This window comes from Leucoraja erinacea, chromosome 13 (genome assembly GCF_028641065.1).
Source record: "Leucoraja erinacea ecotype New England chromosome 13, Leri_hhj_1, whole genome shotgun sequence".
Lineage (NCBI taxonomy): Eukaryota > Metazoa > Chordata > Chondrichthyes > Rajiformes > Rajidae > Leucoraja > Leucoraja erinaceus.
In genome coordinates, this window is record NC_073389.1 from 29,214,683 (window position 1) to 29,231,521 (window position 16,839).

The following is a 16,839-nucleotide window of genomic DNA, read 5'->3' on the forward strand; positions in this document are numbered from 1 at the left end:
TACACTAGTCCCACCTGCCAGCATTTGGTCCATATCCCTCCAAACCTGTCCTATCCATGTACCCGTCTAACAGTTTCTTAAATGCTGGCATAGTCCCTGCCTCAGCTACCTCCTCTAGCAGCTTGTTCCATATTCCCACCACCCTCAGATTCCTATTAAATCATTTCCCCTTAAATTTATGTCCTCTGGTCCTCGATTCGCCTATGGGCAGGAGACTCTGTGCATCTACCTGATCTATTCCTCTCATAATTTTATACACCTCAATAAGATCACCCCTCATCGTCCTGTGCTCCAAGGAATAGTCCCAGCCTACACAACCTCTCCATATAGCTCAGATCCTCTAGACCTGGCAACATCCTTATAAATCTTCTCTCTACCCTTTCCAGCTTGACAACATCATGCCCAGAACTGAACACAATACTCTGAATGCGGCCTCACCAACGTCTTACACAACTGCAACATGGCCTCCTGACTTCTATACTCAATGCTCTGACTAATGAAGGCCAATGTGACAAATGCCCTTTTGACAACCCTATCTGCCTGCGACTCCATCTTCAAGGAACCATGCACCTGAACTCCTAGATACCTCTGGTCTAGAAAACTCCCCTGAGCCCTACCAATCACCGTGTAGGCCTGCCCATGTTAGACTTCTCAAAATGCAACACATCACATTTCTGTAAGTTCAGACTCTATTCAAATGTGAGGATTGTATTGAGCCCAAGCACCCACCCACTAAACTACAAGTGATTCGCCTGGGGTCATGGCATAATGTGGCAGTAGGACTGACTTCTAATGTTGAATGAGGAGTGCTAATTAATCCTTTGGTAAACAAGACAACTATTTTTGAATAGGTGTTCTTTCAAGCTTCAACAACCAGTTCAGGTGTTGAAGGCACAGAGAAGACCTCCCTTCCTTGACAGGCTAAATTCCCACTCTTGCTGTAACTTAATCATCAAGTCGTGATCCACCAGTAACAAAGCCATCAGTGCTTGGGATTCTGTGGAGCGGAGAAACAAAAGTGGACAATGCCAGGGGCTAATAAAAGGCTGAACAAAGCTTATTTAGATATATAAAAAGGAAAAGATTAGTGAAGACAAATGTAGGTCCCTTACAATCAGAGACAGGTGAATTTATAATGGTTCTGTCTTCACTAAGGAAGACACAAACAATCTCCCAGAAATACTAGGGGACCGATCATCTAGGTGGAGGGAGGAACTGAAGGGAATCCACATTAGTCAGGAAATAGTGTTAGGTAAACTGTTGGGACTGAAAGCAGATAAATCCCCAGGGCCTGATGGTCTGCATCCCAGATTACTCAAGGAAGTGGCCCTAGAAATCGTGGATGCATTGGTGATCATTTTCCAATGTTCTATAGATGTTGGGTCAGTTCCTGTGGACTGGAGAGTAGCCAATGTAACCCCACTTTTTAAGAAAGGAGGGAGAGAGAAAAACGGGGAATTATAGACCAGTTAGCCTTACATCGGTAGTGGGGAAGATGCACGAGTCGATTGTTAAAGATGTTATAGCAGCGCATTTGGAAAGCAGTGACAGGATCGGTCAAAGTCAACATGGATTTATGAAGGGGAAACCATGCTTGTCTAATCTTCTGGAATTTTTTGAGGGTATAACAAGTAGAATGGATGAGGGAGAGCCAGTGGATGTGGTGTATCTGGACTTTCAATAAGCCTTTGACAAGGTCCCACACAAGAGATTAATGTGCAATATTAGAGCACATGGTATTTGGGGTAGGGTTTTGATATGGATAGAGAACTCGTTGGCAGACAGGAAGCAAATAGTAGGAACAAACGGGTCCTTTTCAGAATGGCAGGCAGTGACTAGTGGGGTGCTGTAAGGCTCGGTGCTGGGACCCCGGTTATTTAATATAAACATTAACGATTTAGATGAGGGAATTAAATGTGACATCTCCACTTTGCGCATGATACAAAGCTGGGTGGTAGTGTGAGCTGTACTGAGGATGCTATGAGGCTGCAGGGTGACTTGGATAGGTTGGGTGAGTGGGCAGATGCATGGCAAATGCAGTGTAATGTGGATAATTGTGAGATTATCCACTTTGGTGGCAAGAACAGGAAGGCGGATTGTTATCCGAATGATGTCAGATTAGGAAAAGGGGAGGTGCAACGAGACTTGGGTGTGCTTGTACATCTGTCACTGAAAGTAAGCATGCAGGTGCAGCAGGCAGTGAAGAAAGCAAATGGCATGTTGGCCTTCATTGTGAGAGGATTTGAGTTTAGGAGCAAGGAGGTCCTACTGCAGTTGTACAGGGCCCTGGTGAGATCGCACATGGAGTATTGTGTGCAATTTTGGTCTCTTAATTTGAGGAAGGACATGATTGCTATTGAGGGAGTGCAGTGTAGGTTCATCAGGTTAATTCCCGGGATGGCGGGACTGACATATGATGAAAGAATGGATCGACCGGGCTTGTATTCACTTGGATTTAGAAGGATGAGAGGGCATCTTATAGAAACATATAAAATTCTTAAAGGATTGGACAGGCTAGAAGCAGGAAAAATGTTCCCAATGTTAGGGGAGTCCAAAACCAGTGGTCACAGTTTAAGAATAAGGGGCATACTATTTAAAGGTTCAAAATTCAGTTTATTGTCACATGTACCAATTAAGGTACAGTGAAACTCAAATTACCATACAGCCATACTAAAAAGAAAGCAACAAGACATACAACTACATAAAAGTTAACATAAACATCCACCACAGCGGATTCCCCATATTCCTCACTGTGATGGAAGGCAATAAAGTCCACTCTTCTTCCTCCTTATTCTCTCGCGGTCGGGGCAGTTGAACCATCCGCAGTCAGGGCGATCGAAGCTCCCACAGCCGCGGTCGAAGCCTCTGCGTCGGGGCGATCGGAGCTCGCGCACCAGGGTGGTTGAAGCTCCTGCGGCTTGGAGCCCCCGAAGTCGGTCTCTAACCAGGGACCGCGGCTCCACAATGTTAAAGTCCGCGGTTGGAGCTCCTAAAGTCGATCTCCAGCAAAGGCCGCCAACTCCTTGATGTGAGGCCGCAGTGCGGACGGAGATACGATACGGAAAAAAATTGCATCTCCGTTGAGGTAAGAGATTAAAAAAAGTTTGCCCCACCCCCCACATAAAACAAACTAAAGAACATTAAAACATACATTTAACACATACTAAAAAAAAACAACAAGGAGGAATGGACAGACAGAGGCAGCATTTGCTGGCGCCACCCGGTAGAAGTCAGAGAGTTGTGAATCTATGGAATTCTCTGCCACAGAAGGCAGTGGAGGCCAATTCATTGGATGTTTTCAAGAGAGAGATTTAGCTCTTAATGCTAAAGAATCAAGGGATAAGGGGAAAAAGCAGGAACGGGGTACTGATTTTCGATGATCAGCCATGATCATATTGAATGGCGGTGTTGGCTCGAATGGCCTACTCCTGCACTTATTTTTCTATGTTTCTATGAATGTATTGTGGAAAATTCTCCTCCTGCTATCTTTGGTGATTGGTAAACCAGTGCAGAAAATCAGGGATCAAAGGAGTATTTGTTTGTCATATGCTCTGGATTTCAACTGGAACAATTACATTTTACAGACATACTAAATGCAGCATCAACAATTAAATAAGTTTAAATCCTAAATAAATCAGACCCTGATAATGCAAAAATTAAAGTGCAGAGAGCAACCATCACAGTGCAAAGTCCATAGTGTGGGTATGTTGCAAAGGCTACCTGAAACGTCGCTGAAAATCTGTCCCAGCCCGTGTGCGCGATTTTGGCGCCGTTTAGAGGGGGGCGGGTTTAAAATGCGATTTTCCCTAGGCTGTTCAAATCGAGGATGTTCAGCCTAGTTAATTATTAACGAAAAATCGCTGGAAGATTCCGTCGCTTTAGCTATTATTATTATTAAGGGCTTTATCTAATTGTTATAATAGTTTAAAAATTAACCTCTAAACCCGCGACCGCCAGCAACCGGCCGGATCTCATACAGGGGACAACAGAAGGTAGGCTGTTTATTTTTACATTAAAAAGGGCTTCTTAAGATCCCTTTATACAACGTTTAATGTTGCAAGTAGCTATTTTGGGCTCCATTATATCCCGCAGTTTTTCTGGGCATTTGAGGGCACAAATCTACCGCAATGTGAACGTTCTAAACCAGCGCGTTCACAGGATCCCACTAGAAAGCTGATTTAAATGGACTTTAATTTACAGCAATTGAACACTAAATTCCTTCCATTTGGCCTATAAATTAATGTAAATGAGATTTAAAAATCATGTTTTATTGTGAATTATTTGTGAATATTATTTGGACACTTAGGTTATTTAAAAATGTTAATAATTTCTTAAGAAATGGATAGATGTTTAGATCTAGTAATTGAAGTTTGAAATTAGCTACAATTGGGTAACTAACTAATGATATGCTTTAATTTCAGGTCATCCAAGTAAGATTATTTTATATTTGTTTCAGAATGCTTCAATCTATGATAACTGAAAATGTCATTCAGTTCTCTTCATTTTTAAGAAAGTTATGGGCTTTTGACTGTCCACGATCACAGCTTTTTTGTTATGTCCATAGAAAATCAATAGGGAACAAGATGCTAATTTCTGAGTATGAAAATGGTCATAACCTTTTAAATACTTGAGATATGAAAGTGAATTAGGTGTCAAATTAAACCTCTTTTTATGCTTTATCTGATGGGATAAATTGCAGATTTGATTTTTAAAATCTCAAAATTTTGTAACATTGCTACATAGTGGTTCGGTGCTGAGGTGGGTTGTAATTAGGTATGTGCAAAGTGGTTCAAGCGACTGATGGTTGATGGGAAGAAGCTGTTCTTGAATCTTGAGGTAACAGTTCTCAGGCACCTGTGCTTCCTTCCCAATGGTAGCAGCGAGAAGAGAATGTAGCATGGTGGTGTGGAACTTTGATGATATTAGCTGCCTCTTGAGCCAGTGCTTCCTGTGCATCCTTTGATGGTGGGAGGTCAGTCCCCATGATGCTAATCAAAGCATTTTCCATCTTGGTGTTGCCTTCTTTGCCATGTTTACATCTCACTTGAAGGTGAGAGGATGATTTACATCACCGTGTGTGGTAATGCCATGATAGCATCAACCCCAAGTTTAATAAAAGCCTGAGGTTTAGATATCTGACAAACTATAGCTCATTGTCAAATGTTATTGGATCTATTATCAGACCACTTACTGGTCTGATTCTGGTAACTCGAACTGGCAACATAATGGCATTAATCATCTGTATCATGATCACTGTCCTATTGTTGCCCAAATTGCCTGCTCCGAATGCATCAGTTTCCAGCAATACTTGAGCCTTGTTTTTCAAACTCTGCCATAGCCAGCTCTGTTTGTGGAGTGGTGCTGTGCACTCGATCCTGACTCCTGTGTCTTCTGCTAGCCGTGAAGGAGCTGCAGATCCTGCAAAAGGAGAGAAAGGCGCGGCTGCTGTACGAGAAGCAGATCGAGGAACGGTGGAGGAAGCTGGAGGAGCAGCGTCAGCGTGAAGAGCTGCGCAGGGCGGCCGTGGAGGAGAAACGGAGGCAGAGGTTCGAAGAAGAGAAGGTGTGTCTATGCATCATTCATTTAAAGTCTGCATCAAATGATACTCAGTGATCAACATTGCTGTCCAGCACTTGCATAGCAGTAACTTATCCAAAGGTGCAGGAGCATGACCAAACATTGAATCATATTGCAGAATCACAGAATAGTTGATGTGCAGAAATATGCCACTTGGTCCAACGTGTCCCTACCATCTCTCCAATAGAGCCAACTCACTAGTTCCATCCACTGGCCCCATCTCCACAGCTTTGCAAAGCTTTTTTCTACTGTGTATTTATCCTATTCCCTGTTGAAATCTTCTCCGTGGATTGTCACCTTGACGTGGTGGAGAAGCTTGTGTGGTCCTGAGATCCTGAGAGCGATGCCGTCTGGAGCTATGCTCCTGGTAGGGCCACCCATGGCGGTACGGTCGAGGGGGAGGTCTCTGACAAAGAGTAATCCAATCAAGACCTCAATGGTGAACAGGCGGAGGACGGTGGCTGACTTTAGTGGAGCGTCACAACAGCTGGGAAGGCGGATGAAGGCTGCAGCAGAAAAGGGATGCCGGTCGTCTTGGACTCCATGCTACTGGATTCCGACCCAAATTTGTCAAGGACCGTGGGGTGCTGTCTGTGCACCAGTGTCCCCACATTAAACAAAGTCACGCACAGGCGTCCTCCATATAGGGAATAGCACCCTGGAGACACCCATGGTCAGCCATGATCGAGGGTGGCCTAAGCTAAAAGCTGCTGAAAGCCACAGTGGAAGCTGCCACCCCCCCTCCCCCCACATGTCTGCCAGTGAGCTCCAGATTCCAACAACAAACCATATGATGAAGCTTCTTCACACATCAGCTCTTAATTCTCTTCCGTTATTTTATCTTGTGACCTCCAGTCCTCGACTGCGCTAGGAACACCCTTTCACTGTCCACTCTGAGTATTTGCTTTAAGGTTGGATGAAAATTGATTGTTTTCTCTGGAATGTGTCGGAACTGAGGAGAGACCTGATGAAAGTATATAAATTTGAGAAGTCTAGATAGTCAGAACCTTTGTCCCAGGGTAATAATGCCAAATACTAGAGGGCACAGCTTCAAGGCGAGAGGAGATTTGTGGGTCAAGTGTTTTTCAGAGGGTGGTTGATGGTGCTGCCAGGGGAGGTAGTGGAAGCAGATACAATATTAGTGTTTAAGAGGCATTTAGACAGATGCATGTACAGACGGGTTATGGAGGGATAGGGTTCATGTGTAGGCAGATATGCAGTTAAGTTTGTGTCATAGATCGGCTGAAATATTTTAGGGCATCTGTTCCTATGCTGCACGGTTCTGTGTTCAATACTCTGTTTTGTCCAAACTCTTCATTATTCTATACCCTTCTGTAGATCGGCTATTGCATGCTAGCCAATCATAGTGTTTGTTAATAGTAGCCCCGCCTAGTACATGCTTTATAATATTAAGAATTCGCCTACGTCAGGCAGTAGATGTAGAAGCTCGGAGATGAAACGTACTGCAGATCCAATGCTGTAAGTGTTTAATAAAGATGTGTTGTATCTTTACGTGCGTTTGAGTCTTGCAATTAAATGGTGCCAGATCGTGACTCGGACTCACTCCGCTAAGCGTATCAGGTTTCTTTTAATTTTATCAGTTTTATTTTATCACTTTTTTATCTCCGTTATGGCTAATTCGTTCCGCAGACCGAGCCCTCTGATCTTTGATTCAGACATCGCTGAGCGATGGCGCCTTTTCGAACGTGACTGCACTCATTATATCCGCATCGGAATGACCCTGCTGACTTGAAAGCATCACTCCTGCTTAATCTAGCGGGTCCTGAGGCAATGAATCCTGCCGACAATTTTGACTTTGCTCCTGCTGTTCTGGATGACAATGGGCAGGTCTTTTTTTCCTGCCGAGACTATAGATGACCCCGTGGTTCTGCTCAGAAAGCTGTGTGATCTGTCGTCCAACCACATAATTGAAAGGACGAAGTTCTTTGCTCGTTTGCAGCAGGTTGATGAACCTATTTAACGATTTATTAGTGACTTAAAACACATGGCTGCGCGCTGTTGTTTTGGTGTGTTGACAAATGAACTTGTTAGAGATAAGCTTGTCGGGGGCATGATTGATAGTAAACTGAGAGCTACGCTCCATCGCAACACCGAACTAACACTTGACCAAGCAATCCACTCGTGTCGAATTTCAGAGATTACTGCACCCCATGCCGATCCTGTCTCTTTCAACCCACAACAGCAACACAATGTCAATCTTACTGACTACTCCTCCTACAAAGCCTCTATTGTGCCTGTTAGAATTGTAACTGTTTTCATGCGAATGGTCGCCAGTTCTGCATAGCTTACGGTAAGACCTACTGCAAACCATTTCCTCAGAGTCAGTGATCGAGAAGCTGCAACGGCACCTTGCCATGCATGGCTCCCCTGCACGTATACAGACTGACAATGGCAGGCAATTCACCAGCCAAGCATTTAAGAACTTTGCTTAAAGATGAGACTTCCGACACATTACCAGCAGCCCCGAGTTCCCGCAGTCCAATGGACTGACCGAACGCGCTGTTCGGAGTGTGAAACAACTTATAGAATGTTCCTACCATGCCAAATCCAACGTATACCTGGACTTGTTCAATCTACGAAACATTGCATGGGACCTCATCCTAGGTTCTCCAGCGCAGTGACTAATGTCTCGCCAAACCCGTGCACCCTTGCCTGTCTCTCAGCAGCTGCTGCAGCCGCGCGTTCGTTCCCCGCCCGCGGTGCAGAAGCAGCTACAATTCAGATTCAGATTCAATTTTAATTGTCATTGTCAGTGTACAGTACAGAGACAACGAAATGCATTAATGCGAAATTCAAACAGGACACACAGAAGTGTTTCTTCGGCAAGTCCAGCAAGCCGCTCAAACCACTTGCACGTGGGCAAGTGGTTCGCCTGCAAACCGACAAGGACCATACACGACTGGGGCACATTTATGGCCCGCCAAAGAGCCATGTTCATACCTGGTCGAAGTGGACTGAGTCATCTTTAGACACAACCGTCAACATATCCTTCCAGTGAAGGAACCACGTCCTGCAATTCCAGGTCCTGATTTCCCACCTTTCGTGTTCGCTCCCACAGCTGTTCCAGCGACTCCACCACCAGCAGTTACTTCTGCCGCGGGTTCTCCGCATCGGTTGATGCCCGGTTTTCCAATGGCGTCTCCCACCAGGCCTGCCGGGTCGTCTATCGTGTCCCCACTCCTGTCCCCTGTCTGTTCTCATGCGAAAAGAGGTGAGGTGGTCTCCTACGGCACGAGGGCTGGACGGGTTTGCAGGCCACCTGTCAGATATGGCGATTTTGTATAATCCTGCTAGCATATCCTTAGCATTCCCTCGTTATATTGTTTAAGGCACTGTAGTTTCTTTATGTTCTACAAGAAGAGATGTAGATCGGCTATTGCATGCTAGCCAATCATAGTGCTTGTTAGTAGTAGCCCCGCCTAGTACATGCTTTATAATATTAAGAACTCGCCTATGTCAGGCAGCAGATGTAGCAGCTCGGAGATGTAACGTTCTGCAGATCCAATGCTGTAAGTGTTTAATAAAGATGTGTTGTATCTTTACGTGCTTTTGAGTCTTGCAATTACACCTTCCATCAAATCTCCATCAACTTTTCTTCAAAGAAAGTAGTACCTTGTCTCTCCACTCTTTCCCTACAATTGTGTTTGGTCACAACACAAACCATAGACCTCCTCTGGGCCCTCCACACCCTTCCTACAATGATGCCGCTGGAACTGAACGCAGGGACGATGGCTTCAGTCCCAATCTGTGTTTATCCAGTGCAGCCTGACGCGAGAGGGGCTGGTGGAATGTAAGAATGAGTACTACAGATAGAAATTTGGGGCCACTGGAGTAACAGTATTTGGGAACGGGTGGAAACTGCCCCAGGAAATGATTGTCTCTAATAGCGTTCCGTCATTTACCATTGAAGTTCCATGGCAGAACCATCCCTGAGCCCCTTACAGTCAACATCCTGGCAGCCACCATTGATGAGAAACCCACCTAGAACAACTACATATATACTGTAGCAAGAAAAACACTGTTTATCCTGGAATCTGCATTCTCTTGTGTCTGCATAAATATTTGCCTGCAAAAAATCTGGGTACCATGGAAGTAACAGGAGATCGGAGGCTGGGGTTCCTCCAGTGAGTGTCTCACCTTCTGAAACCCCAAGGAACTGCCAACGTCTGCAAAACACAAACCAGGAGTGTGATTGAGTACTTAAGTCAAACTATTAGTGCAGAAACGGACTTGATAAAACATACGGGAGTAATGCAAAGACTAAATTGCATTTATTTTAATGCAGAGTCTGACTAGAAGTGAACATATATATCAGGGCATGGGATTGTGGCATTGTTGTAACTACAGAACTTTGAAAACAGGACAGGACTGGAAAATCAATCTTCCAGGGTTTTGAATCTATAGGCAAGGCAATGGCATGTATGAGGATGAGGCGTTGCAATATTATTTATGGACTCTGAATGAGGAAGGATTTCTACAAGATTCTTGAAATGTGCATGTGCCTGCATGTGGTCTACATCCCTCTATTCCTACCTGTTCATTAGTCTATCTAGACACCTCTCAAATTCAGCTAATATATCTGCCTTCCACCATCTCCCCTGTCATTGCATTCCTACCATTCTCTGTGCAAAAAAAATCTTAGTAACTCTCCTTTAAATTATTTCCCTCTCATCTTAAAGCTATCCCTCAAATATTTGACATTTTAACACTGGGAAAAGATTCTAGCGGTCAACGCCTCGCATACGGCTGTCTACGTCTGCATCTATTACTGCATCTACGCTTGTCTTCCCACAGCCTCTGAAGCTCCAGAGTAAAAAATCCCAGTTTGTCCAACCTCTCCTTATAGCTAATATCCTCTAATTCAGGTAGCATCTGATGAAACTGCAGGTCAAAGTCTTTAAACTAAATGATGGGGTTGGTGCGGGAGGAGGTCAACACATTAGAAAGGTAGGGCTAAAGTAGGTATGTTGCAAAGCCTACCTGAAGCGTAGCTGATAATCTGTCCCAGCCGTGTGCGCGATTTTGGCGCCGTTTAGAGGGGGGCGGGTTTAAAACGCGATTTTCCCTAGGCTGTTCAAATCGAGGATGTTCAGCCTAGTTATTTATTAACGAAAAATCGCTGGAAGATTCTGTCGCTTTAGCTATTATTACTTTTAAGGGCTTTATCTAATTGTTATAGTAGTTTAAAAATTAACCTCTAAACCCATGACCGCCGGCAACCGGCCGGATCTCATACAGCAGACAACAGAAGGTGGGCTGTTTATTTTTACATTAAAAAGGGCTTCTTAAGATCCCTTTATACAAAGTTTAAAGTTGCGAGTAGCTAATTTTGGCCCCATTATATCCCGCAATATTTTTCTGGGCATTTGAGGCACAAATCCACCGCAATGTGAACGTTCTAAACCAGCACGTTCACAGGATCCCACTAGAAAGCTGATTTAAATGGACTTTAATTTACAGCAATTGACCACTAAATTCCTTCCATTTGGTCTATAAATTAATGTCAATGAGATTTAAAAATCATTTTTTATTGTGAATTATATGTGAATATTATTTGGACACTTAGGCTATTTAAAAATGTTAATCATTTATTAAGAAATGGATAGATGTTTAGATCTAGTAATTGAAGTTTGAAATTAGCTACAATTGGGTAACTAACAAATTATATGCTTTATTTCAGGTTATCCATGTAAGATTGTTTTATATTTGTTTCAGAATGCTTCAATCTATGATAACTGAAAATTTCATTCAGTTCTCTTAATTTTTAAGAAAGTTATGGGCTTTTGACTGTCCTCGATCACAGCTTTTTTGTTATGTCCATAGAAAATCAATAGGGAACAAGATGCTAATTTCCGAGTATGAAAGTGGCCATAACTTTTTAAATACTTGAGATATGAAAGTGAATTAGGTGTCAAATTAAACTTGTTTTTGTGCTTCATCTGATGGGATAAATTGCAGACTTGATTTTTTAAATCTCTAAATTTTGTAACATTGCTAGCTAAAGTTAACAGGAAGGAGATCACAATAGAAGGTTACTGAAATCTCCAGTATAAGAAATGGGTCAGGAAGGGGTCTAATGTCAGGCAACAAGGGGATCATTTTGAGAAGAGGTTTGGTAAATACAGAACTGTAGCTGTTATATTCAAATGTACTCGGTATATGAAACAAGATGGATGAGATTGTTAGAAATTGGCAGGAATGACATTGTGGACTTCACAGAGTCGTGGCTGAAAGAGGATCAGAGCTGGGAGCTGAATATCCATGGATACACATTCTATCAAAAAGACAGGCAGATGGGCAAAGAGGAGGTGGTGGCTCTGTTAGTAAGGAATGAAATCCAGTTCTTAGCGAAAAATGACATAGGATCAGAAGGTGTATAATCCTTGTGTGTAGAGTTAAGAAACTGAAAGGGTAAAAAGACCCTGATGGGGGTTCTGTGCAGACCTCCGAATAGTAGTCAAGATGTAGGGCATAAATAACACCTGCAAAAAAAAAAAGGCATTTAAGAAAGGCAATGTGGCATTAAGAAAGTGGCCGTAATGGACTTCAATATGCAAGCAGATTGGGAAAATCAGGTTGGTACTGGAATCCGAGAAGAAATTTGTAGAATGCCTACGAGATGGCTTCTTAGAGCAGCCTGCAGTTGAGCCCACCAGGGAAAAGGCAATTCTGGATTTGGTGTTGTGTAATGAACCCGACTTGATTAAGGAGATTAAGGTGAAGGAACCCCTAGGAGGCAGTGATCATAATATGATAAAATTCATCCTGCAGTTTGAGAGCGAGAAGCTGAAATCAGATGTTTCGGTATTACTGTGGAGTAAAGTTGACCACAGAAGCATGAGGGGGGAGCTGACGGAAGTTGATAAGAAGAGAACCCTAGCAGGAAAGACAGTGGAGCAGCAATGGTAGGAGTTTCAGCAAATAGGGGACAGAATATAAGTAATAGGGGACAAACAATAAAATATTACGGTATTCCAGCCAATAATGTAAAAGAGGATGCCAAAAGGTTTTACAGATCTATATAGTGTAAAGGAGAGGCAAGAGTGAACATAGGACCACTTAAAAATGACTATGGAAAAGTAGTAATGGGGAATAAAGAAATGGCAGATGAATCGAATAAGTCTCTTGTGTCAGCCTTCACAGTGAAAGTGAGTTGGGGCAGAAGTGAATGCATTCGTTATTACTGTGGAGAAGGTGCATAGGAAACTGAAAGGTCTGAAGGTGGATAAGTTTAGTTTAGAGATACAGCGTGGAAACAGGCCCTTTGGCCCAAATAGTCTGTGCCGACCAACGATCCCTGCACATTAACACTATACCATATAGACTATGGACAATTTACATTTATACTAAACCAATTAACATACAAACCTGTATGTCTTTGGAGGGTGGGAGGAAACCGAAGATCTCAGAGAAAACCCATGCGGTCACGGGGAGAGTGTACAAACTCTGTTCAGACAGCACCCTTAGTCGGGATCGAATTCAGGTCTTTGGTGCTGTAAGTGCTTTAAGGCAGCAACTCTACTGCTGCACCACCGTGATGCCCCTAATCTGGACCAGATGGACTACTGCCCAGGGTTCTGAAAGATGTACATGTAGAGATTGTGGAAGCATTAGTAGTGATCTTTCAAAGAGTCGGGAATGGTCACAGAGAACTGGAAAATTGCAAATGTAACTCCACTGTTTAAGAAGGGAGCGAGGTAAAAGAAAGGAAACTATAGGCCTGCTAGTCTGACTTCTGTGGTTGGTAAGATCGTAGAGTTCGTTTTTAAGGATGAGGCTTTGGGGTACTTGGAGGTACATGATAAAATAGGCCAAAGTCAGCATGGTTTTGTTAAAGGGAGAGCTTGCCTTACAAAATCTGTTGAGGTTCTTTGAGGAAGTAGCAAGCAGGGTAGACAAAGGAGAGTCAGTAGATGTTGTTTACTTGGATTTTACTTTGATAAGGTGTCACATGTGAGGTTGCCGAACAAGATGGGAGCCTATGGTTTTAGAGGCAAGGTACTGGCATGGATAGAAGATTGGCTGACTATTGGCCGATCTACATAGACTTGGGGGCATTGCTTTTGTCTTTGCACTATTTTTGTTTGTTTGTTTTCTATATCTAATAATATATTATAGATTTTTTTTTTTGTTGGTTATTCTGGTGTTTACAGAGTACTATGTTTACATATCGGTTGTGCAAGTAAGAATTTCATTGTTCCATTTCGGGACACATGACAATAAAGCACTCATGAACACTCTAAAGAAGGGTCTTGACCTGAAACGTTACCCATTCCATCTCTCCAGACATGCTGCTTGTGCCCCTGCGTCACCTCAGCATTTTGTGACTATAAACACTCTTGACTGTTAGCAGAAGACAAAGAGCGGGAATAAAGGGGGCCTTTTCTGGTTGGCTGCCGGTGACTAGTGGTGTTCTGCAGGGATTGGTGTTGGGTCCACTACTTTTCAAGTTATGTGTTCATAATCTGAATGATGCAATTGATGGCTTTGTGGCTAAGTTTGCAGATGATACAAAGACAGATGAAGGGACAGGTAGTGTGAGGAAGCAGGGAGTCTGCAGAGGTACATGGATAGGTTGGGAGAGTGGACAAAGACATGGCAAATAGAATACAGCGTAGCAAACTGTATGGTCATGCACTTTTGTAGAAGGAATAAAGGTATAGACTACTTTCTAAATAGGGAGATGATTCAGAAATCAGAGTGGCACAGGAACTTGGGAGTTTGCTAGTGCGGGATTCTTAAAAAATTAATTTGCAGGTTGAGTTGGCAATAAGGAAGACAAGTACAATGCTTGCATTCATTTCGAAGGGACCAGAATATAATAGTAAGTATCTGAGGAAGGATGTGTTGGCTTGGAGAGGTTCCAGAGGTAGTTTTCAAGAATAATCCCAGGGATGACTGGATTACCATATGAAGAGCCTTTGAGAGCTCTGGGCCTATACTCGCTGGAGTTTAGAAAGATGAGGGGGATCTCATTGAAACTTACCAGATGATGAAAGGCCCAGATATAGTGGATGTGAAAACGATGCTTCCAAGAATGGGAAAGTCTAGAACCAGAAGGCACAGCCTCCAAATACAATTATGTATCTATAGAATGGAGAGGAGTAGGAATTTCTTTAGCCATAGGATGCTGAATCAATTCATTGCCACAGAGGGCAGCGGAAGACAAGATATTGGGTAGAGATTGATTTAAAGCAGTGGTTCTTGATCAGGAAGGGCTGCAAAGGTTAGGGGGAGGGCAGGAGAATGGGGTTGAGAGGGACAAATAGATCAGCCATGATTGATATGCTGAATGGCTTTATTCTGCTTTATTGTGTCAGCCTGTCCAAAATCACTACATCCTTCCTGTGGAGTGACCAGAACTCCGCACAATACTCCATATTTAGCCTGATCAAAGTTTTATAGAGCAGTAACATGGCTTCCCGATTTCTATATTCAACTCCCCAAGCATGCCGCATGCCTTCTTTACCACTCTATTTATGTTACCACTTTCAGGAAGCTTTGGACATGGACCCCAAAATCCCCCAAAACCCACGCAGGTCACAGGGAGTACGCAAACACTCCATACAGACAAGCACCTCTAATCAGTATCAAACCCAGGTCTCTGGTGCTGTAAGGCAGCAATCGACCCCCCCCTTTCTCAAACTACACACTAGGGGCAAATTACAGAGTCCAATTGACTACAGGCCCACACCTTTGGGATATTGGAGGAAACTGGAGCACCTTGCAGGAAACCCATGCGGTCACAGGGAGAACCTGTAAACTCCACATAGACGACACCCAAAGTTAGAATCGAGCCTGCAGCTTTGGTGCCATGATGCTTACAACTCTGCCAACTACACCACTGTGCGGCTCTGCGGAGAGAAATGGGCAGACCACATTTTGAGTTGGGACACTTCATCTCGAGCATTTCCTTCCATAGATGCTGCCTGACCCGCTGAGTTCCTCCAGCAGTTTGTTTTTTTGCTCTAGGTCTGAGCATCTGCAGTGTCTTGTGTCTCCATCTTTCAAAGATGTGCAGTGGTTGACAGATTACTGCTGAATTTTCTGAGTAATCACACCATGCAATTACTTAATGCTGAAGCAAGCCAGCAGTTGCAGTGAAGGGGGCTGTGACTGAACTGCTCCAGCATCACTGCAAAGTCATATTTAGACAATTACCAGCTTATTAAACACAGTGACTTGCTTTTTCCAGAAATCGATGAAATGAAATGTGAAGTAATAAACCCATGAGAATGACAAATGAGTCATGAAGACAGAAAATAACGTACATTGCTGTTTATGATTGTTTTCCAAAGCCACTGCCTCAGGCAGGGAAGTTTGTCAATTTTCCGTGCTTGTGCTGCTCAGCAGCATTACAGTGTGTGTGTGTACGGTAGGCCTGCTACAATACAGCTGCTTCATTTATGTCAGCACTTGGTCGGCCAAGAATTTTTTTCTAACGCATGAAATCTGTCACGTTTAAGGTATTGTTAAATTTATTTTTTAGTGAGGATGATGCTCAGCTCTACCAGTTAGAACGCCCTAGATGCTGAGGCAATGTTCTCCCTGGAGACTGAACTGTGCCTGCCTTCATATGACTGGGAGGATTCTGATATCTAATGTTTGACAGAACTGCAGATGCTGGTTTAAATCGAAGATAGACACAAAATGTTGGAGTAACTCAACAGGACAGGCAGCATCTCTGACTGAAGAAGGGTCTTGACCCGAAACTTCACCCATTCCTTCTCCAGAGATTACTCCAGTATTTTGTGTCTATCTTCTAATGTTTGGCATCTCTGTATGAGATGTCGGGCAGAGGACTCTCCAACGTGCCAGACCATTGCGGAGGATTTCACAGCATCGTTTTTGAGGAATAGTTCATTAGTTATCGCCACCCTGCACAGTACTTATCTTTCCGTCAACCTAATATAAACTGCGTGATAATTTACTGCATTACTTTTGTGCCAAATTGGGCTGTTATATTTCTATATTTCACACCAGCCCACCTTAAATGGGACAGTGCTTGAAAGCAATTGAAATCTACTTAAGGTGGGCAGATGCAAAGGAGAAGGGGATATCTTATTCTAGTTCCTGTCTTCCTACTATTTGCTCTGTAGGTGTGAATGCTCAGACTGCATGCAAAGACCTTCATATTTGCTACTGTATAAACCCAAGTGCAGTGCTTTGGGTGCAGAGTTCTAGAATCGGTTCCAGTAATGTAGCGAGCGGGAGATGTGTGTTGTTCAGCTGAGTGCAGCC

General features: G+C 43.4%; 1 protein-coding gene across 7 annotated transcripts in view; it reads left to right on the plus strand.

Annotated features, from left to right (window-relative positions):
- LOC129702775 (MAP7 domain-containing protein 2-like) overlaps positions 1-16,839 on the plus strand; it is an 82,850-nt gene that overhangs the window by 3,546 nt on the left and 62,465 nt on the right. For 5 of the 7 annotated variants that reach the window (XM_055644737.1, XM_055644738.1, XM_055644740.1 and 2 more), the window contains exon 3: positions 5,399-5,562. The exons of the other annotated variants lie outside the window; for them this stretch is intronic. In XM_055644737.1, coding sequence (XP_055500712.1) covers positions 5,399-5,562 — 164 coding nt within the window. The remainder of the gene's footprint in view (positions 1-5,398; positions 5,563-16,839) is intronic. 7 annotated transcript variants of the gene reach the window in all.